This window comes from Nicotiana sylvestris, chromosome 10, assembly GCF_000393655.2.
Source record: "Nicotiana sylvestris chromosome 10, ASM39365v2, whole genome shotgun sequence".
NCBI lineage: Eukaryota > Viridiplantae > Streptophyta > Magnoliopsida > Solanales > Solanaceae > Nicotiana > Nicotiana sylvestris.
Genome location: NC_091066.1, coordinates 137,741,832 through 137,766,070, shown reverse-complemented (window position 1 = coordinate 137,766,070; position 24,239 = coordinate 137,741,832). Strand labels below are relative to the sequence as shown.

Genomic DNA, 24,239 nt, shown 5'->3' with positions numbered 1-24,239 from the left:
GCACTTAATACAGGGCTAAAGCTGGATAATCACAAAGGGCTAGCCCCAGTGGAGATTAATACTGATTCGACGGACATAATCCAACTACTGGAACATAATAGCTTTCCTGCATATACTAACACTATCTTTGAATGCAGGTACTTGTTGAAGAGATTGGGGAATCCAGTAGTCCGACAGAGCTTCCGCGAAGGAAACAAGGTGGCGCACGTTTTGAGTAATAGGGTTCCAAACAACAGCAACCAACCTCTACTTCAACGATTTTGAACTCCCCACCAGACCCAGTCAAGAGGATGATCCAAGAAGACAAGAATGAAATATCTACTACTAGACTAGTATCAAGCTCCATATGTAATACACTAGCAATGTTTGGAAACCTAAGTATTATTTCTAGTATTACTAATAGTGATGTAATGCCACCGTAACCTTTATTAATGAAATTATCCTTTTCTCCAAAAAAAATGAATTGGGGGGGGTCAGCAAATCCTCTCCGGTCTTCAGTATAGAACCATCCAATAAAGTTCATGTTGGATTCTTGCGATGTGTCTGATGTCGGACTATAATTTCACATTCTTTGACGTTATTCACGTTACTTGTTTGTTGTATTAATATTAATTTGTGTGATATTTTAGTTTAATTGAATTTATTTTATGTGTAGGAATACATGGATATAAAGTGAAAAAAAAGTTATAACTAAATCTTAATTTTCTATGGAATTCGGCTTCGAACTTATAAATCGAATTATATTTGTAACTATAGCTAGACCTCTTACAAGGCATTTTTTAGCGTGATCAGGAAAAATGATGTTGAGATTCATTTGTTGCTAAGAGATTAAGAAAGAAAAATCATGGCAGAATGCATAAGTACCCCTGACCTATACTCGGATTTCCAACTACATATTTTTTCTTTGCGGGAATCCTATTACCCCCTCTAATTTTATTTTAAATGTAATTATTTGCACTCTTAACGCTGACGTGGCAGAGTGTGTATATTTTACTCTCCCAAAGGAGAGTGAGAAGCAAGAAAAAACGATTTTCAGATTATTTTTTTATTCTTTTTTACCATTTTTTCTTACTTTTTTTCCTTTTCCTTTTCCTTTTTCTTTGTCTTTTTTCTTTTACTTTTTTTTTGTTTCTTCTCTAATTCCGGTGGATATTCATTCACCGGCGACTTTATCTAACCGTTTTTCTTCCATTTTTTTCACACACAAATTAAACTCTCAAAAATATTTATTCATAAGCAAAGCAAAATACACTCAGATTTGGGGGGAAAAATTCATCATCGAAAAACCTTCCCACACCGGAAAAAAAAGTGATGTATTGAAATTTTAACCGAAAAAAGTTTTCTCAACTTATATTCGTTTTTATTTCTTTTGCTCTTCCTCCCACACATAAATTATACTTTCAAGAAAATTTTTTATATATATAAAACAAAACACACTTAGATCGGGATAAAAATCTGTCGCCGGGAAAAAAAATTCGCCGGAAAAATGGTATTTGTGAAATTTCGATGACTACCATTTTATGCCGCCGGTGACCAAAACAAAAAGAAAGAGAATGAAATAACTAAAAAAATGAGAATAATAAGAAATAAGAAAAAAGGGATAAGAAAAAAGAAGAAAGAATAAAAAAAGTACTAAAAATACATGTGGAGGCGCGTGTAGCTCACCACTTGCCAAGAGTTTGGTTGTCGGCGTTAAGGGTGCAAATAATTATATTTAAAATAATTTTAGGGGGTAATAGAATTTCCGTAAAGAAAAAGTGTGTAGTTGAGGTATAGATAGGGGGTGCTTATTCATTTTCCCAAAAAAAAATTTGAAAAAGAAAAGAAACGACGTTTGTCCTTGCTTCCTTTTACATAGATACATAACGTGTGGCACCCCTCAGTTGGAAAAGGACGCTATCCACCGCAACTAGATGAACCAATTAGACCAACACCACCACCACTTCACTACTATGCCGGAAATCCCCATGCCGTCCGGCTCCCGGAGAATGCCGGTGTTGGGTTTCGGCACGGCAGCAGATCCTCCTGTGGAACCAGAAATTATTAAAACTGCAGTTCTGCAAGCAATTGAGCTTGGCTACAGGCATTTTGACACAGCTGCTTTGTACAATTCTGAACAACCACTTGGTGAAGCCATAATTGAGGCAGTAAATCGTGGGTTAATTCAGTCTCGTGAACAACTCTTCGTCACTTCAAAGCTTTGGTGTAGCGATGCTCATCCTCAACATGTTCTTCCTGCCCTCACCAAGACTCTACAGTAAAATTCTCTCGAAAAATCTATTCAATTATCTATTTTTATTTGTTTTTTTGTTTTAGTGAACTACTCAAGTGCTAAGTTGTTTCAAGGATTTAACATCTCTTGGAATCCGTGCAGACTTAGGGTGCCCACTATTGATATTGTGCCTTTCGGCCTAGGCCCGCGGGGCTTTAAAATGTATTACTAGGATGTAAGGTTTGTTTACTTATATACCCAGCGTTTATGGTGCGTTTTGTGTAGAATTCGCCTAAGATATCGTATACACCCCCGTAACGGGACTCAACGTCATTGCTGAGCCTCATCATCATTTAAGGTTGCACACGGACTGGCTCTGATACAATATGAAGTAGCCCAGCCCACTAGTGATATTGTCTGCTTTGTCGCTAAGCCTGCACGGCTTTAAAATAAGTCATTAGGGTCTTAGGCTTGTTTACTTAGATACTCAGCATCCGTGTTTTGTCGATGTGAGATTCGCATAGGGTGACACACTTAGCGAGAAATTAGAAAGAAAAAATCAATTAGTTGGAATTAGGTTTAGTCATGTTAGTATGTTTATTTTAGGTTATATGAATTCTAAGAGTCTTTTAGTCCTCTATGAAATTTATATACAACTATGCATCAATCACAAATTAATCGAGATCGGCTGTATGAATCATAATTAGTTCTGTTTGGGTGCCATAATATTTAAATGATCTGTACTTAAATATTATCTAACATCACAGTTATCTAATTTACTCTAGTGGTTATAATTCTAATATACTAAGAGTCTTAAAAAGCATCTTCTTAGAAATTTATATGCCACTAGAAAATATAGAAAACTTTTCACTTTTTCTTTTTTAGATTTTGTTTAAGCGGAGTGACATGATTAGTAGGAATTCATATAATCGGCCTCACTTGTTTGGGTTTGAGATGTACATAATTGTTTTTGTAGTAGTGAAAGTGAACTGCTAAATTGGTGGTTGAACTTGTGCAGGAATCTAAAGATGGATTATATTGACTTATATCTAATACACTGGCCAGTGAGTTCTAAGCCAGGAATTCATCAGTATCCAATTAAAAAAGAAGACTTTCTTCCCATGGATTTCAAGTCAGTTTGGGCAGCAATGGAAGAGTGCCAGAAACTTGGACTCACTAAGTCCATTGGAGTTAGCAACTTTTCTTGCAAGAAGCTTGCTAATGTTCTTGCTACTGCCGATATTCCGCCTGCTGTTAATCAAGTATGTTAATCAAATACAAACTTACTTGAGAAGTAGTAATTGTGTTAGACAAATTGAGTGAAAAGATAGGACTATGACTTGAGCTGTTCTTGATTTGAAAGGTAGAAGTGAGTCCATGTTGGCAGCAAAAGAAGCTGAGAGAATTCTGCAAGAGAAATGGAGTTCTCGTTGTTGGATACAGTCATTTAGGATCCATTGGTACCTTTTATGGAACCAACAGAGTTATGGAATCTCAAGTGCTCAAAGATATAGCAAAGACCAAAAGCAAGACTGTCGCGCAGGTATTCTGAGATGAGTTTAACTTAAACTACACCGGTAGTGTAAAAACATTTACATTGTCAGTGTGTAACTTTAAATCCTTCTATAGTTTCAGTTATTTTATTTCTGCTTTATTACATGGCACACTTGAAGTAGTTAGAGATGTGCAAAATTCAGGTTGCTTTAAGATGGGGATATGACCAAGGTATTGGTGTGGTGGTGAAGAGTTATAACAAAGAGAGAATGAAACAGAACCTTGAGATTTTCGACTGGTCATTAAGCGATGAAGAGTGCAGGAAAATCAGTGAAATCCCACAAAGTAGAGCTTGTCTTGGTAAGGATTACACCTCTCCTCATGGACCTTACAAGACAATTGAAGAGCTCTGGGATGAATAACTTTGATTATATCATTTTGTAGTATCAAGCATACTGTTCCTGTAATTCTTCTTTACTGTATACGGCTTCCTCCTATTTGTGGTAGTTGTACATTATCAACATAAGATATAAGATGGGACAAAGATTTGTCCAGTTCATTGTTGTTTTAGTTGTATGTTTGCTACGAGTCTCTTTTGTTTTGTTAAAATTTACTTGATTTTTTTTTCAAGTTTCAACTGAATTTATGTCCAAACGCTAGCTTAAATAATATGTAAATAATAAAAGGTAAATAGCTCACTTTTTTTTAAAGAAGTAGATTGTATTATATTAAGCTAATAAAACAATCAGCTGACCACACGAGTAACAGGTCTGTAATAATATCCAAATAAGAGTTACTGGTCTCAAATAATATTCAAAAATAGGGAAATTACTTTTTTTTGTCAAAATCACATTTACCCTTGAAAATAAAGGTACACATACTAACTAAGTAATAACTACAATACTGCCCACTTCCGTCTAAGGATAGGAAATGTAACAGATTACATAAACTAACAGACATGCATTCCTAGAGCAAGGGGTGTTCATAAAAACCCGGAAAGCTGAACCAAACCGACCAAATAAACTAATATTTTTTAGGTTTGGTTTAGTTTTGGTTTTGAATGTTAAAAACCGATTAAATTTGGTTTGGTTTTGATTTTAATCAAAAAATAACCGAAAATACTGAACCAAACCGACTATAAAATCAGCTAATATAAATTTATTATGTATATATATATATATATATATATATATATATATATACATATATATATCTAAAATTTTATAGTACATAGTAGTCACTTGTACTTTTAGTCTAGTTCTTTGCTATTATAATAATCTAATTCTTTGCATTTACATTCTACTTTGATTGGTAGTTTTCTTTTGCTAAATACAAGAAATTTATTTCATGTTAAAAATAATCGATTTTTAATTGAGTACTTAAATTATTCATCACTATTTGATTCAATTATCATCAATATATCTTGGTAAATGATAGATTTTTCAAAGAGCAATTGATTTAATAGTGTTACGTTTGTAGTTGCCGGAATATGTGTTTGGTAGTGTATGTCTCATATTTAAGAAGAAAAAAACCTGATAAATAACCGAAAAAAACGACAAAAACTGAATAGATAAAAAATCGACTTAATTGGTTTGGTTTGGTTTGGTTCCAATATTTAAAAACCCGACTTACTTGGTTTGGTTTCTTTTTAGGAAAAAATCGACCCAAACCAAACCATAAATACCCCTACCTAGAGCATCCACGAAAATATGCTAACCTCGTTGACCTTCATTGAAGTTTAAGTTGGTTCCCAACCGACAGAAAATACACAGAAATCCATCATCAAGGCTGGTCTAACGCTTAATTGGAAAGGTCAAAATACAGCTGGGAAATCATTTAGTACATAAAAATTAAGGAAAATGAGTCAATTAAAATAAAATCGAAGAGCAAAATAACAGAATTCAGCAAATCATAACAGTAATTGCTCTAACATTTAGTCCACATTCAAGTCAAGATTCACCAACTCACATACATCTATCTACAACGAACAGATATCAGAACAAGACTCCGAGGCGTTGAGTCCATAACTTATTCTACATTATTTCCAATCTATCATCCATCATAGGCTTAAACATCTAAGAAGCTACAATTTGCATGAACTATATACAAAGATTGATATTTCATGTGAAAACGGAAGAACAAACATAGTAGATAATCTGATACATGCTTAACCAATAGCAACCCAACTAGATTCCGTGGGATACTGATACACAAGTTTAGTCCAGATTCAACAACGCACGGGCCTCTCATAATTTGGAGGTAAAGAAGGACAGTTCTCATTCATGTTGGCATATGGCTCCAATGTGTTGTACTGGGGGAGTTCCATTTCGTATTCGCCAAGAATCTGGCAGAAAGAGACCTTATTTTCTCTGCTGTTGCACCAACTCGGAAGGCGTGTCTGATTGTCTTCGAAAATTTTAAGCGTGTATGCATCTTTTATCTGCAAGCAGTAAGAACGACTTACCATCACTAATTGGGTGACAGAATGGAAGTTTTTTCTAACAAGACGAGATTAGACAAAGGCTTTGATACCCACAGTGAACTCCGTTACTTGAATAGAGTTGGAAATAGGGCCAAAAACTCCTGCTTCTTTGTACATTGCTAGAATGAAGGCCACGCATGTAGTGGATTTCCCATCACTGTAGACCCATTCATCTTGTTCTGGGATGGTCAGCAATTGATCAAATGTTATCCCACGTTTTTCAGTTTCAGCAAGAATACCATACAAGTCCAAATCCTGTAGGAGAAATATCAACTGTACATATGAAGTGATCTTTACAGATAAAAAACTTGAATGGTTCTGTAGAATTTAGAATCTGCGTTATATTAATGCACTCTCTGTATGTCAACAGTTATACTATGATATTGAAAGTGAAAGTTCAATCAACTAGTCAACCTGAACTAAAAAGGAAGCTTTCTGAAGCATGCTTCAATTTATGATGTTAATCTTATGCTTGCTCAAGGCTAAATGTCTGTATAAAGGAACATCATCTATAAAATACCGCTCTATACTGTTCTCAGAAGAGTTATGGAGTACCTCAGGCGATGCAAGCTGACCAAACAGTACTGTCATTCAAAAAAATATTATAATATATGTATGAACTGCTCGTACTAAAAGGACCAAAGGAAAAAATCAGTATTTAGGAGGGAACTCATAAGCTGTGTTTATCAATGGAATCAGCGGAATGAGCCACCTTCTATGCTTAACCATTACCATTAACTAATAGCTAAGATGTTATACATGTTTCCGTCAAAAAGATTCTAACATGAAAATATAACATGTTCAGTTACCTCAGTGCCAAGTCTCTTATTCAGAGCTTCATTCCACATGTTAGCAGCATATGCTGGCTGCACTCTTGTCCACATGGACATGACAGAAATCACCTGGCAACAAATGTCTTCTGCTGAGAAACCACACTAAAGTTGTCCAAGAGTTCTATTCAAATGGAAGGATGGTAGTGGTGACCAATTAATATTTCTTCAATTTCTGGTATTTTCATTTTAATTGACTTGCTTTTTCACCTGTTGTGAGGAGTTATTTTATTAATGGTTCTTTGGGGGAGGGGAACAGTAATAACCATAGATCCTTCTGAACTTCAACACTGGAAGATGTTTGTTTTATACTAAGTTGAGGTATTTCCTAGAGAGTGATAGCCAAGGATAGGATATGTGTAGTTTAGATAAGTCGTTGGTGACTTAAGAATCTTAGCGTCGAGATTGACGGACATGTGGGAATTCACCTAGTTCCTAGGAGAACATAAACATCCATTGCTACTTGCTCATCATCGTTTATACTTTTAAAAGGAATGAAAGGGAGACATACCAAGTGAGCATCAAGAGGTGGAGGGTAATTATCAGCTACTGTGTCAATCCAACTAAAAATCATGTTATGGTAACCATATGGTTTCCCGGACATTTTCCGAGCATATTCCCATGCTGCGGTATTATTAAATCTCGTGCGCACTTCAGGATGTAACGGCAACAAAGCAACTTGTGGATTAGAGTCATCCTTAAGTGTCAATTCCCACCACTCATCCCAAGGGATAACCGCAATAATTTCTTCACCCTGCAAAGATATAACATGAGAATCAGTTAACCAAGATTAAGCAGACTGAACATACCAAAACAAAGATATGAGAATGTTACCATTCATGTTATTAAATTGCAATGCATTTACACGCTTTAAAAGCTAACAATAAAACTCAGAGAGTCATCCCTCCCTCCCTCCAGGGGTAGAGAGGGATAGCACAATGAGGTATAAGTAACTCATCAGAGGTGAACTGCTATCTATAAGAAAAGTTGCATAAAAGTAAAGGAGAGCATACATTAACTGAAAATTTTATTTATCAGACACGGAAATCAAGTTCTTTAGATTTTCCACTACTGTTTGTCCATGTAGTTTAGTGGAAAAAATACATAGATTTTCTCTTTTGCTCACCTTTTCATTTTCATGTCCAGATTCACCAACCCAAAGATTACCCAACTCATCCTTCAAACAAACTGCTGTATGACCAGCAAAGGCACCAGTGACCCACTTCTCAAGAGTTTCAAACCCACCCCACCGTCCACGAATCTTTGACAGAGCTAAGAAATCACCAGAATTAACATCATCTGGATTAATTGTTGTCCGCGGATGTGGGCGTTTCTCAAATGTCGCTCCCATGCGCTTCTTCAGAAAAGCGAGGTTAGAATTCTGGCCCCATGCTGTGTTAGAAAACAGGGGTAGTACATCCACCAACGAAAGCAAGGTCCCGAGCATCCCTGATGGCATGAGAAACACAGAGATTCCATGTTGCTTGACCTGCATAAAAGTTGCTTAAAGGTCAACTGTAAATGTATGGACATCCATTGAAGCTATACAAGAAAAAAAGGCTTAAAACGAGAGCATACATATTCCATTTCAGCAGGTTCCTCCCATGACTGAATTTTAAATGTGTGATCGTGGGCCGAAAAGTAGTAGTCCCAGGTTATCCTATAAGGTGTAGCAAATACATACAGATCCATACACGTCCAGCTGTGTGCTGCGCCTGTCTGCAAAGTGGGGTAAATGAAATCTGAAATACAATGGCGCCAAGGATGTCTTATCTAAATAAAAACGGCATAATAGAACAAGAACAAGTACATACAGATACCCAAATTTTTCTTATTTCTTTCTTAAGGTGTTAAATAAGTTATCACTTGTTAGTTGTTATGACCCCATTGGTTCCTATGTATAAAAACATCTAAGTGTCAAGTGCAGAAACATTCATGTCATCTCGAATATTAGATGCTTGAAGACCACAAAGTGCAAATCTTCCAGCATTATTCTGTTGATAAGAGATGAACTATCAGCAAGGAACCTAGGGAGCACCATCCATAAAAGCAAGTAACTAAAGCTCACGTGTGCTCAAACCCCTTATCACCACCCACCCACCCACCCCCAAAAAAGAAAGAGAACATCCAAACTCATCAACGAACATTTATAAAGCCTCCTCCCAAATCATCATCTTTCTACGGTCTCCTTCAGTTACAACTCATACTTATTGTTTTTTAATGATAAGTTTGGCAACCTGAAATTATGGTTAAAAGATGCTGAACTTAAATAAAGCTACTTACTCTTGAATGAAGGTCTGCTTAAAACTATTCAAACCTATCGGGAACAACAACCACAAATGAGAGCCTACTATGAAATTCCGGGTGATTGGATAATGGTCAAAGTTATGCCTGTAAGCATCAAAAAGAATGTCGGAAGCTTGCAGAGGTGGATCTAGAGATGAGGATGGATATTGTGAGCAACGGCTGATAGTGTCACTGGTATGAACATCCAAAAGTATTTGTGAAGTGAGCCACTAATACCTTTAGGGGTCGTTTGGTTGGTGGGATAAGGGATAACAATCATGGGATAAAATGCAGGATTATTTTATCCCACGTTTGGTTATGGGTATTAATTAGTCCTGCGACATTTTGTACTAAAATGGTGGGATTAGCTATCCCATATAGAAGGTGGCATAGCTAATCCCATAGAATATCCTTGTCTATCCATCCTAGTACCAAACAATCCCTTAGGTTATCGAAAGGCAGCTAGCCATAAAGGTATACATGTTCAGTGCCAACAAATAGGTAAGCAAGAACTTTTAGTAGGGTGAAGGAAGCTGGTGATGATCATTGGAAAAATTGATAGTTTATCAATAGTTCCAAAATAAAGTGGAGACAGGAAGTTGACACAAAGAAGACAGTACAGCAGTTCTCATTAAATTATTGGTCTACAGGCATATTCAGGGAGGAAAAGATCCTTTTTCTTTAAAAGAAAGAAGAGCATTTTCCGGTGAGTGGTCAATGTGAAGGAACAGGTATGGCAACATCTAAAATTGAACAGGATGATATCTAAATTGAATAGGAGGACAGAAGTTATAACTGAATGTTCATAACAATCTAGCTTTCTACACATGGTGATAGTGGATCCACAAAACAGCACGCTTCAACGGCCCTTGCACCCTAAGTTTGCTTCAAATGCTAGAGCATTTAGAAACCTTGGGACCGAAGTGCATACACATACATTTAAGCGGCTACGTGGGAATACAAATGCTGACAAGTAGTGAGCCACATTCCATGTTTATTCTTGTTCTGAAGTGGCTCATGTGATAGAAAGACACAGCCCAAAAAAGCAGCTTTCATAAATGGAAGGAACCTGACTTTCTTGGTGTACAACTGATTCAAAGATATTATTTCCTCCTCCTTCTACACCCTCCTCCCAGGCAACGGCAAGAAGGCAATATTTTATTTTTTTTTGATCCCGGGCAATATTATTTCCAATACTAACAACAATAATCAAACTTTTTGTTACATCAATGTGACTATCATCCTAATATGAAGCATTCTGTAACTTTTTTTTCCGGATGACAGTGGTGTCCTGGCCAGCTTGCGTATACCTCGACTAATTCCACCGGGTACTTGCTACCTCCCACCAACACAGGTACCGGGCGCACCAAGGCTTAAGCAGATAGGAAGATAATGTTTTTTACCTCCACTGGGGTTTGAACATGAAACCTAGTATTTTTTGCCCACAAAGCATTCTGCAACTTTACCACTAAAATTAACACCTTCCTCTTTTCCGAACCCTCTAGTTCAACTATTTGGTACAAATTTAGCTTCCAAAGCATGAAATTCTTAGTCTTCCAACACCCCACTCCCCCAAGCCAGCAAGATAACTTCAACCGACAAACTACAACAACCATATGTATCTTACCAGTAAATACAGTTATAAATCAACTGAGCAGAAACTATATTCATAAAACAGAATAATGAAGCATATATTTAGCTCGCAAGCATGCAATGATTAGTATTCCCAATACCCAGTAGTGGACTAGGAATTTTAACAAGAGTAAAAATTTGTAAAATGCCGCATCTTGTATTCTTTAACCACTTTTTCCACCACACTAAAAGAAGTTGTTTCAAGGGGATTCAAAAATTTGTATATAGTATATACACAAAATATTTGTGTTAACCCAATTGCACTGTGTAATTTTCGGATAAAGGGATTTAATAATCTCTTCCTCACATGTGGCTCCACCTCCCCCCCCCCCCGAAAAACCAGCGAGATAATTTCTACCCACAAAGTTCGACGTACTTCATCATCTTTAAGCTATTCCTATCGCCATTCATCAATTAAACATGGACTCGACCAAAAATTACAAGTAAATAGCAGTACTCTGCAAATCAACCGACATAAATTAAATAAACAAAGCAGAGCTATTCCTCGCACCATTCATCAATTAAACATCGACCTGACCAAAAATTACAAGCAAATACCACTCAACAAAATCAACCGAGCATAAATTAAATTCACAATCCACAAACCGAGAGATGGATAGTGGCACCGCCAATTCCGCGATCACCGGGGCCGGTAAACTCAACCCTAGCTTCATTCTGAAAAAAGCAAGCTCCTTTCCAACTAATTGACCCATTATCGGGAGCAAGTGATCCAATGTAAGTGGGTAACAAATCAACTGGGCTATGAAGAGTATTAAGCACAGGCCAAGAAACCTCACGTGGCAATACAGGGAGTACATCCTTCACCCTAAAAGGCATTTTTAATGCATCCCCAAAACCTAATCCTAACCCAATTAACAATATCCATAGCAGTGTTAAAGTAGACAGTTTCAGCGTCTGATGCATTAGTGGGAGTAGTGAATTGAAGAGTAATTTGCAGCTTGGGATTTTTGGGGATTTTGCAGAATTGATTTAGGGTTCCATAGAGGGAAGAGGATTGAGTTCCAAATTGATTTGGGGTTGGGATTGTTGGAAAGGGGAATGATTGGAAGTAGATAGAGATGTAAATATTGTTCGGTGTGTTGTGTTATGAATTTATTATTGAAGTGGACATTCCCGAATCGTAAAGTACTATTTTTGGGAACTCATACACAAGTTTGATATTGAAAAAAAAAATAAGTTTAAATTTGGAGATTTTTGTTATTCAAAAGGAACTAGAAATTTTAAACTTTTGATGACTCAATTTATTTTAATTTTATCTCTTGAAAGTATTTCTATAAAATTATGATGAAACACAATTTAAAATCAAATCTAAACAAACCTGGATATTTGAATTTTAAAGATTAATTGACATGTAAGAATATACTCGTGTATTGTGTTACACCCCATATATATATATATATATATATATATATATATATATATATATATATATATATATATATCTTTTATACAAATATTTATTATTTAATAATTATTAGATAATGTGAAAGACCTTATACTCGAGTAGCTCATTGTCTGTCAGACATTTTGTTAAATATAGAATAAAACTATCAATTCAATTTTACTTTGAACGAGAGGCGTTAGTTATTCTCTTCTGATTTTTGAGTCACAGTAAAGTAAAATGGATCGGACAACCATTGTATTTTTTGAGAGTGAACAAAAGGGAAATTTTATTTTGGACTACATTCATTAACTATTCTTTTCTTTAAAAAAAAAAAAAAAAAAAAAAAAAAAAAAATTGGAATCCTCTATGAATCCATTCCAAATCCAATAACGACAAAGTTAAAATTCCATTTGCAGAAACATCTTTTTTCTTCCAAAACTTATTAAATTCTTTATGTTACTTTATTCCTGTAAATTCCATGAACTTTAGACCTATCTACGTCACGAAACGCATAAGTCATAACCACTACTTTACGATGTATCCTAAGTCTAACAACTTTATAACTTCTCATAATAGAATTTCAATGATAACATCACTCTAGAGAAAATATAAGAATCTTCTTTCATTAAGGATGATTATTATGCCATCAATTCACAATTATATATCACTTATTATACGATTGAATACAACCTCCAATTGGATGCATTCCTACTTAGAATATTTCTTTCCCTAATTTCAAGAAGACTTCAAATTTAAAATGTTAAGCACGTCGTTGACTTTCTCTTTCGTAATTCTCAAGGTTAGTGCACGCTCCTGTCTGTTTACTTGCACCCTCATCTTCATTATTAAATTATTCGGCCATTTGTTATTAATTAAAAATGCTAAAATAGTACATCGAAATGCGATAACCAGATGGGCAAGTAGTATACACAAATTGACATATTTGGGGGGCCAAAATACAGAAAGAATTTTGTATAATCTATCTGAATAGTGTAAGGTGAACAAAAACAAATAAACTTGTATCTAGCAGTGTAAACAATCAACAACTACGTCTCAATCTCAAACAAGTTGGGGTTCGGCACTAGCAGTATAATAGACTCTAAAATTATAATCCTCAATCTGCTATCATGTTTTAATATAGTCAAACCATTGCATCCTTGAAGGATCTTAAAGCTACTTCAAATCCCAAAGATGAAGCAATTTGAGTAGCATGGAAGAAACAGGGCACTGTCTTCTACTGCAAGGGGTTGCCTAAAAGGATTTAATTGGATCTGCACAGCAAGAAACAAGTTCAATACATATGAAATGACTTAGAAGTAATATACACCTTTAAGAACAAAATTTGGAAAAAAATTGGTGGACAGGCGGGGTGAAAAAAAACTAACAGGAACGATAGGAGAAGCGTCAGTCACTGAGCTTATGCAACTAATTGCTAGATTACAAGCTTCTTCACAGTAATCAGAGAAAAATGCAGGAACTTTGTTCTCCTTTATCAGCTCCTAGATGAAAAGTTAAAGGAAAAACAAAAAAGAAATATTTAGAAACACCAAACCTGGCTAGCTTTAAGCACTGTTGCAAAATCATAAAAGAAAAATCTGACATATTAATCTCATGTTCGATCCTTGTATACAAAACTAAGCACCAGATAGACAAAGCTGAAATGAAGTATTGAATTCCAATTACTTACAATGGTAGGTAACCAGCTTCTGTAAGCAGCGACACCAGCATTTGGCGCAATAATTAGATTAGGAGGAGAACCCTGACGAAGCATAGAACATTTGAGTAAAACCTAACCAAAGAAGGAAATGCATGAGCAAAGGAAAATGCTGTTTGAACGACCTTAATGAGATTTTTATAACAATCATGATAATAACCAGCATGAAGCTTTAATTTAATGGCTGAAGATCCACTTGACAATGATGTTGGGCCAAAACTCTCGGTCGAACAATTACATTGGCAGTTGGTCTCTGTACAATGAGCATAATCACGAAGTTCAATTCTCTCACCATTCCTAATCATTAAAAAGCAAAAGAGCGTGATCTATCAAAGGTACCTAGAGCAGTGTGACTATAAATAATCTGCAAAAGATAAACAAGATACCTATGAACTTTGGAAATAACAATAAAAGAAAGTTAGAAGTTAGTGTGAATGTGATGTATCATATAGTCTAACAGATAGAACACTATCAGGTTACCGAGGTTTCAAATGATGGATCATGTCTAGTAAATTGGCAAGGACCCCACTCTAACCACTTTTCTGTTAGCATCATCTGCAATCATTAGATGTGTAGCAGTCATTATTCACTGAAGATGATTGTGGCTTATAGAGCCCAACCAAGGGCGCTATATCAAATATCTAATGCCTCCCAAGTACATCTTTCTTTTGTAACCTATTTTTTAAAGTTTTTTTTACCTTCTTTATTACAGAAGCTATCAATTTACGACCCCCTTTTTCCGAATTTAAGAGTCTTTCAAGAATTAACAATGCAAGTTATTTCCTTTCAGCAGAATGAGAACCAAGTGTCTTTAGTTCGCTAAAGTTCCGTCCACTAAAAGATTATAAGTGCAGTACTAGTTGCTGGACTTCACAATGAGGTCAATGAGATTACTCTCGTTTCCTGCTGTAAGTCGTATAGCAATAACTTTGCGAATTTACTTTGCTAATAAATTAGAACTTGCAGTAAAAAAGAAGTAAACCAGAAACATGAAATAAAGGAGGGCAACCAAACCTATCTTCTGGAATTGCAGGTCCCACAAGATCTATATACATTCGAACACCAGGAAAAACTGCATACAGTTCACTGAAAGCAGCAAGCTGATGAAGCTCTTTTTCAGGACCTTCACATTTCAAACAAGAGAAAGAGCTCAAATTTAGTATGAAAATAATGAGCCCTTGAAAAACTAGCTCCAAAGGAGATGAAGAGTGAGCAGTGGTGTTAGCGCTAAATGTCATTTGTCAATTTTTACGGTCAGAGAGAGAGAGAGAGAGAGAGAGAGCCTTGTCTATAAAACCCCGTACCAAAGCTCAGAAGAAAAGAGAGTACCTAAATAATGTATGCGTAGCTCATTACTTATTTCAGGAATCAGGTTCCCTTGAACTGCCAGCTTAATGGCCCAATACAGTGTCAATGGCTGGAAAAAGCAAGAGAAGGATAGCACTACAAATGAGCCAGTGAGTTTCACAAATGATTTCTTCAAAGATTGACACTTTCAATAGCTTCACAAACAATTCATGCATCTTGGTCATATTGTCAAAGACCATATAAAAACAAAATATCCATATATGGAATGACTATATGGAAGAAACTACAAAATAAAACGGCAAAAGAAGTATATTGCCTAAATAATACGGCTACTACAAACCCATTCATTTAATATTTGTATACAGCCAACTTACCCAGTGAAGTAGTAGGGCAACAGGAGAATATAGCGGAATGCACCTCCATTCATAATATTCCTTCCAACCACTAAGTAGCTCTGGTAATACAGTGGATGGCTCTGCATGTGAATACTATTATAAATTAGCATCCATGACAAGCATTGCATTCATGTAATGGTCGCTTAAAGAAATACAAGTACCTCTACAAGGACACAATGTACCAGATAAGTTCCAGCCTTCAATGAGCCTAATAACAAAAATTAAGGATAAGATTCCAAGTGTGACCTAGGTTAGAAGTATTTCTTTATATCCGCATAGCAGCAGAGATCAAATAGAACCTTTTAATTCGAGAAAGACACGAATAATGCAAAGAATACATTCAAATATATAATACACAGAAAACTTTATCTATGACAAGTACAAAGCTTGATTATAGACAAATACTACTATATACAAGAGAACATAGGTAGTAGGTATACAAATATGGAATTACTTAAGTTCACATAAAGAGGATACATAATCATCCTCTTAGCACTCTAAGTATAAAGGTTGTAATTAGCTAGGCTCAATGGCAGAGCTAGAAGCCGACCTACGGGTTCGACCGAACCAGTAGCTTTAGACTAAACTCTGTATTTGTATTAAGAAATTCACCAAATATGCACAAAGATCGCTATCCTAGAGTTTAGAACCCATAAAGTTCAAATCTTGACTCCGTCTCTGGTTAGGCTTAGGCTGAAAGAAGATAGGATCAACAAGAGAACATTTTATCATGAAAATAAAAACCAACCTTGAGCAGTTCAATGTAGTAGGCGCCCCACAGCTACATTCAAACATCCACATTCCTACACGGTGAATTCCCAGTTTTATCAAGAATGAACACCTTGTCATGCGTTTATCACACACCTATAATTAAAGCACCACAAGTATTTACCTAAGCAAATTCTATGAACAAATAGTAAATATGTCAAAATCAAAATTTTATTCACAGGTTACCTGAGCAGTAGCTTCTTCAGAAAATGTAAAAGGGAAATCACTCACAACATGAGCTTGCTTCATTTGCTGTTCTAACCTTTGACACTCTTTCCTGTGTACATTCAAGTGTGCAACCTAAAAAGAAAATTAATAAAATTATCCCTTTGTTTCCAGAAAAGAATTATACTACTATTATTTGGAGAGTTAATTACTCAATTGGATATGAAACCTGGTGAGAGATGGAGCAATAAGCGACGGCTTGACAGCGATCGCAACGTCTTGTAGCCGGACTGGAACATGGGGTTCGGCTTCCGCTGCCGGCGCAGTCCATGGTTTCCGACCAAATGCGACTGATGGGTTGATCGGAAGTTGGAACGAAGCCCACGTATATCTAAATGACAAAAAGAAATAGGCCCAATGGACCTGGGTATGGGTTACAGAAATGTCACAATTAAGTCTCAACTGCCAACCTCTAGCTATTAATTATAGACTTATCAAAAATAGCCAAACATATATAAAAGTTGAAAACCTAAATAAATAAGGTTCTTTCTCTCAAAGAATTGCACGCAAAAATCTCCTTTAATATTTTAAATCATGATTAGCAACACTAGATGTAAGACAGAAAGGAAATTTCATGGATTAGGTAGCAAATAAAGTAATAAAATACAAAAATATATATATACAATATTTCAAAAATCTAATCAAAAGGAAACTTTTTTAATTGGTATAGTTGAAATTCATTGAAAACAAACATATAAGTCAATATACAAAATTTGAGGAAAATTGGAGGTGATTGGGACTGGTTTGGTATCAGAATTCATAATCAAATCGAGTTCAAAAAATCCTTCTGCGACACATGTATCAAAGATATATCACATATGTATCTCAGACACAGGTATACATGGATATATATGTGATATACAATTGATACAAATATGATACATATGTGATACACAAATGATGCATAGTGTGATACACATATCATTTTTTTTTTTCATGTTCATTTTTTACTTCGAATTTTCAATTCAAACCAACACAAAACTCCATCAAATCACCCCAAAGATGAGATTCAAGCTTCTTAAGATGTACCAAATCTATACTAACAATACCCACTCAAAAGAAAGCAAAAATTTGATATTTTTTTGCTACAAATAGCTAATTGGCTAATATTAGTAATATTTGGCTAATATTAGTAATATTTTATAAATTTGTCAATTTTTGTAATGAGCTACTTATAAATGGACATAGCTGGTAGTTTACCGGGTATCTATCCTCAATTAGCTCAAATAGGCCCAATAAGTACGAAGTGTTTGTCAAACACAATTGAAGAATTAACCCAAATAGATATCCACCCAACCGCTTAGACTAAAAATAGCCGATGGGGGTATAATGTATACATAATTTATGTATTATATGTGTATAATTATGTATAATAAATATATAATTTATGTATATGGCTAAAAAAATAAACAATGAATATGACCGGCTATCTGTGTAAAGATCCCTATTTTGACCATTTATACGGAGCGAATGAAACAAATAGCATACTTTTGTAGGGGGAAGTGCACGGTTAGCCACTAATAACACATGTATTTATTTTTAAGCCACTGTTTAAAATATTTTTAGTCTTTAGCCACTACTTTAATAAACTTTAACTGCCCGGACGAAAATACCCTTCTGTTCATGTCCTTAATTTCAAGACTTCAGGACTACATGTCCTTAACTTTTGAACTTCGAACTCTAAGTTCAGGACTTCAGGACTACATGTCCTTAACTTTTGAACTTGTAACTGTAAGTTCAGGACCAAGTGTCCTTAACTTTTGAGCTTGTTAGTCTAAGTTCAGGACTTATTGTCCTTAACTTTTGGGCTTCTTAGCCTAAGTTCAGGACATATTATCCTTAACTTTTAAGCCTGTTAGTCTAAGTTCAGGACTTCAGGACCTATTGTCCTTAATTTTTGAGCTTCTTAGCCTAAGTTCAGGACCTATTGTCCTTAACTTTTGAGCTTGTTAGTCTAAGTTCAGGACCAAGTGTCCTTAACTTTTGAATTTGTAATTCTAAGTTCAGGACCAAGTGTCCTTAACTTTTGAACTTGGAACTCAAAGTTCAGGACCAAATGTCCTAAACTTTTGAACTTCTAACTCTAAGTTTAGGACCAAGTACCTACCACAATCATGACTCTTTATGTCTTCTGTTACGCATTTTATGTAACCCGATAACACCTCGAATTGCACTGACTGTATTTGCCTCGCCAAAAACATCAAGATTACAATTATCAAAATCATTGTTAACAGCAAAAAGTAATATATCTGGCCACTCTCAGAACTCAATAAAAATGCTTCTAGAATCATTTAGGTGAAATTTAAAGAAAAAAGGATTGATATAAGCAGGAACTGAAATACATGAGTAGTTTCAACAAGAGAAGAAATATTGTTAAGAAAGAGCATCCAAGGTTTTTAACGATTTGAAGTTTGGACATTGACAAGTAGCAGATTTAGAATATCTTTTCAGATCAAATTAATTCCAGTATTTGCAGAAGACTGGATAGAGACTTTTATGTCAAACCCGGACTTGATAGAGGGTTTGAGAAGGAAAAAAAATAGAAGAAAGGGTAACATAGTCTTTTCATATTAATTTTAATAGATTAGTGGCTACTATTACTAAGCATTAAAAATGTAGAATAAAAAGTAAATATCACCTTAAATAGTGGCTACCCCACGCCATTTTTGTACCATTATTGATTTTTTAATTCCGACAATAGAAGATTTGTGAATATAGCCCAGTGGCAGAATTTTAAGGTACATCCTGAAGATCGTCAGAATTTCTAGGGAGAAATTCAAAAATAGCTAGATTTACAACTGGTCGTTCAAAAATAGCCCAGTTTCAAAAGTAATCGAAATTTAGTCACTTTTCATGGAAAGATAAATCTGAGCGAAAACACTGTTCAAAACCCGAAAAATACGCCAGTATATTATACTGGAGTTCCAGCATAAGTATGTTTGAACTCCAGCATATTATACTGGAGTTCCAGGATAAGTATGCTAGAACTCCAGCATAATATGATGGAGTTCCAGCATAAGTATACTAGAACTCCAGCATAATATACTGGAGTTCCAGCAAGTATAATTGTCCAGTATAATATACTGGAGTTTGGAACACCGATGCTCCAGTCTCCAGTATATTTTACTGGAGTCAGCAAAGTATACCGATCCAGCATAATATGCTGGAGTTCATACACAGGTGCACCGAACTCCAGTATATTATGCTGGACCGGTCTCTATTACAGCAAAATAGTGACTATTTTTCATTGACTTCGTAAATGCTGGCTATTTTTGAACGACCAGTCCGAAAACTAGCTATACGGTGCTATTTTGTCGAATTTCTAGTCAAATCCTGATGATCACTATGACACTCAAATCTTGGTGGATGGTGATTTTCTGGTGCTTCGTGGTCAAAATATAAATAATAATGGTTTTAAAAAAAATCCATCCAGCATAACTTTTCCTTCATATTTCGTGAACTATCGGTTTATTCCTTTTTGTATTAATTGTTTAGCAAATGATTTTTTTTTATTTCTTGTAATTAAAAGACCTTTTAAACTACGGTTTAAAGATATTTTTTAGCAAACTAAAAATCTTATGAGAAATATTAGACCATAATAAAAAAAAATGTAAGTTATTATAAATGTTAGACCATAATATCTTGTGAAAAACAGAAAATTATATGAGCAAATATATACCAAGTCTAAATTATCCGAATTCGGATAATTTCTAAGAGTTATCTTTGTACAATTTTTTTAAATTTGAACAAACTCTAAACAGTGACCTAAAAAGGGGACATTTGCCTCAAATTTCTTTACAAAAGATATATCTTAATCTTTTCCAGTTTACTTCAAGCTGATACGAGGAGACTCATTCAATTTAAGTATTTAACGCTATATTAGAGCACATACGCGGTCTAAGATTCAAATTTTATTATCATCCATTAAAAACATATTCAACCTATAAAACAATAAATCATCATATATCAGATATTATTTATATTTATATTTATATTATTATATTATATTATATTATAAGTGTGAAGATTTTTAATTGAAATTATTTTACTAAAATATCCTTCAGAAACTTAATGACAATATTACCCTCTTAATTTACCTTTCAAAATATCTCTTATTAAATGCTTTACTCCTTTATATTCCTCTCTAGGAAATGTATTAAAAATTACTCATAAATTAGAACTTTTATTAATTTACCTTCTACCTAAATGTATAATATTGCAATTTGTGTTTATATATATATATAGGCTCGAATTTGATCATACGTGTTGCAAATTAGATAAATAAATATGTTTGTTCTATATAAAAGCATAACGTTTAAATGAATTGGTCACACAATTAAACAAACAAAAAAAATTATTACATGCTAAATTGTTTTCTCTTCTTGGAATATTATAAGGTGAGAGTGAACTTCTAATGTAATTGGAACGTTGCACCAAAATGATATAGGATAAAGTTGGAACTATATTGTAACTTAACTCTTCACCCAGCAAAGAGTTTTATACTAGGATGAGTGAGAATTTTTTCTTAATACAGATTGGGATGAATATTCGGAAACCGTGAAGCAAAAGATATAGCACCATTTTTCTCCTTCTGTTGAGGAAACGACATGATTATTAAAGAGGAGTGCCATATCACATTGTATCTCAACTTTAGCCTTTAGGTATCCAATTGGGTTCTCCTCCTCTTTCTCGATAAATTTTGCCCGAAAAATATGTTTGGCTTTGGTAACGAGCAATTCAACTATGCAGTACACTCGAATTCTTATACCTTCTTGTGAACCTATCTTTAACAACTATAGTGGAGTTAAAATGTGATTTTTTTTTTATTTAGCTAGTACCTGCGTGGATGCGCGGGCATTAATCATGTCAAATATTTAAAGTTATTTGGATTGTATTTTAGTAATCTTAAAATTTACACTTTCTCAGTAAATATAGATAATCATTGGATATTAACTATATAAAAAAATTAAACATTTTCTTTTTGATATCATTCTTGTCGGTGTCATTGGATCCTAAAAATAGTCAGGAAGCAAAATAATAACTCATATTTATGGCAAAACAATTAAATGTTGCGACAATGAATGACTCTTTGGATAAGACTTAACTCTTTTACTACTACTTGAACTCTTATTTGGTGTGTTGATATCTCTTAAAAAATATTTGTTTCTTAAAATTTCAGTTACTAAAACATTATTTTTCAATAATAATTTTTATAATAATGTAATTAAAATCGTCATATATTAATTAAAAAAGACTAACATTTTCTCAATTCTCGTAGTGATAATTTATTTTTGCACTATTCTCATAGGTGTCATTGGAACCTAAAAATAACCACAAAGTGAAATAATAACTCATATTTATGGCAAAGCACAAAGGTTGACACGATATAAACAATTCTTTGATTACGACATGACTCTTATAATACGATTTGAACTCTTATTTGGTATGATTTTATCTTTCAAAAAATATTTCTATTTTGAATTTTCAATTTCTAAAACTTCATATATATATTATAATAATGATTATCTTTATATGATGCAACTGAAGATATTATCATTAGTTTAAAATTTACTTTAATCAGCTATCTAAAATTTAAATGATTCTTTGGCCGGATTTATTTCAGTATGACTCCACTTTAAGTTTATCGATATCTCTAGCCCCATAATTTGAATTTTTAATACCCTATATATACAAAAAAAATTGTTCTTTGAATCATTAAATGTTAAAATAGTTGATTATTATTATAAAATATTGCATATATTGTCTTACAATTATCAAGTAATTTATTTTTCGATATCATACTTGGCTTAACCTCAATGCAAACTACTCAAATTGCATTCCAATTCAAATTCGAATATCATATCAGTTTGTTAGTAATAATGATTTTTAAAAACGATATATAATGTAAATTAAAAAATATTCTAAGATATCCTTATCTTATAATTTATGTATGTCACGACCCGGATTTTCCAACCTCGGGAGTCGTGATGGCGCTTACTAATGTGAGCTAGGCAAGCCAAACCTTTGATCTAATTACTTCATTAACCGATTATTTCTTTAAAACAAATACAAGGCGATAACATGAAAGCAATTGAACTTTAAATAATTAAGCGGAAGATAACAACTAAATATCTGAAATCTGCATCTATTACAACTCTTAAAACCTAAAACACCCAAAACTTGGTGTCACAGTGTCGCTGACGGTCTAAGAGATTACTGCATACAAAGTCTGAAGAAAATGACAATACATTATTTCTAAATAAAAGGAAAATTGAAACAGGAAATAGGGATAGAGGGAGACGTAGGGCCTGCAGATGTCTGCATGTCTACCTTGGATTTCCGCGTGGACTGAAGATAGCCTCCACACTACGGTCCAAAAGCTGCTCCGGGATCTGCACAGAATGTAGTATCAGCACAACCGACCCCATGTGCTAGTAAGTGTCTAGCCTAACCCCGGCGAGGTAGTGACGAGGCTAGGACCAAACAACTAAATGAACCTGTGCAGTTCAAATATATATACGACGAAAAAGAAATATAGAAAAAAACAAATAAAGATAGAAGAGGGAAACATGCTTCGGGGAATAACATGTAAAACAGAATATCAAGAGAATTATAAAGGAATCAAAATCAACCACTAACAAGAATAAGGAAAATAAAGGCAGATTTCACTTTCTTTTCACATATCGTTGCAGGCGTGCAACCCGATTCCAATTCCTGTATCTCGTGGCAGGCGTGCCACCCGTTCCCATTTTATTTATCTCGTGGCAGGCGTGCCACCCGCACCCATTTCATTTATCTTGTGGTAGGCGTACCACCCGCTCCCATTTTATTATATCTTGTGGTAGGCGTACCACCCGCTCCCATTTTATTATATCTTGTGGTAGGCGTACCACCCGCTCCCATTTTATTATATCTTGTGGTAGGTATACCACCCGCTCCCATTTCATTATATCTTGTGGTAGGCGTACCACCCGCTCCCATTTTATTATATCTTGTGGTAGGAGTACCACCCGCTCCCATTTCATCATATCTCGTGGTAGGTGTACCACCCGCTCCCATTTACAAGCCAACAACAATCACAAAGAATTCCGGCAAGGGAACAAGAGTAATATAATAACTTTCCGGCAAGGGAACAATGATATTTCAACAACATCCTAGCAAGGGAACAATACTATCAAAACAAACATTCCGACAAGGGATCATTAATATCAAACAAACATCCCAGCAAGGGAACAATGGTGGTAATAACATATGAAGCGCAACAAACCACAACGGAGTCATAACAATTATAATACAAGACTCACGGGCATGCTTGACACCAACGTATAGATACTTGTCACCATGCTTATACGTCGTACTCCACAATTAACATGTAGCAAATAAGACACAACTCCTAATCCCTCAAACTAAGGTTAGACCAAACACTTACCTCGATGCCACGAACACAATTCACGATACTATAGCTTTACCCCTTAATTCCACCACCAA

General features: G+C 34.7%; 3 protein-coding genes across 4 annotated transcripts; 1 reads left to right on the top strand and 2 right to left on the bottom strand.

Moving 5' to 3' along the window:
* Window positions 1-1,813: 1,813 nt before the first annotated feature.
* On the top strand, window positions 1,814-4,276 carry LOC104250103 (non-functional NADPH-dependent codeinone reductase 2-like). The gene is made up of 4 exons (XM_009806689.2): window positions 1,814-2,257; window positions 3,231-3,474; window positions 3,576-3,755; window positions 3,910-4,276. The coding sequence occupies exons 1-4, from the start codon at window positions 1,914-1,916 to the stop codon at window positions 4,126-4,128; spliced, it is 987 nt and encodes a 328-aa protein (XP_009804991.1). The 5' UTR covers window positions 1,814-1,913; the 3' UTR covers window positions 4,129-4,276.
* Window positions 4,277-5,606: 1,330 nt separating this feature from the next.
* On the bottom strand, window positions 5,607-12,054 carry LOC104250177 (uncharacterized). The gene is made up of 7 exons (XM_009758717.2): window positions 11,543-12,054; window positions 8,597-8,737; window positions 8,145-8,507; window positions 7,530-7,772; window positions 6,998-7,090; window positions 6,243-6,443; window positions 5,607-6,146 (listed from the first exon to the last, which is right to left on the bottom strand). Exons 1-7 carry the CDS (start codon window positions 11,858-11,860, stop codon window positions 5,934-5,936), a joined length of 1,572 nt encoding a protein of 523 aa, XP_009757019.1. The 5' UTR covers window positions 11,861-12,054; the 3' UTR covers window positions 5,607-5,933.
* A 1,229-nt stretch (window positions 12,055-13,283) lies between these two features.
* Window positions 13,284-17,128, bottom strand: LOC104209988 (uncharacterized). Of its 2 annotated transcripts, XM_009758806.2 has the most exons (11): window positions 16,921-17,127; window positions 16,713-16,826; window positions 16,507-16,622; window positions 15,920-15,966; window positions 15,738-15,838; window positions 15,385-15,472; window positions 15,070-15,178; window positions 14,181-14,352; window positions 14,029-14,100; window positions 13,727-13,840; window positions 13,284-13,612 (listed from the first exon to the last, which is right to left on the bottom strand). In XM_009758806.2, exons 1-11 carry the CDS (start codon window positions 17,020-17,022, stop codon window positions 13,520-13,522), a joined length of 1,128 nt encoding a protein of 375 aa, XP_009757108.1. In that variant the 5' UTR covers window positions 17,023-17,127; the 3' UTR covers window positions 13,284-13,519. The 2 variants fall into 2 exon arrangements, with proteins under 2 accessions (XP_009757108.1, XP_009757160.1); XM_009758858.2 differs by lacking the exon at window positions 13,727-13,840 and having other exon boundaries at window positions 16,921-17,128.
* Window positions 17,129-24,239: the final 7,111 nt, after the last annotated feature.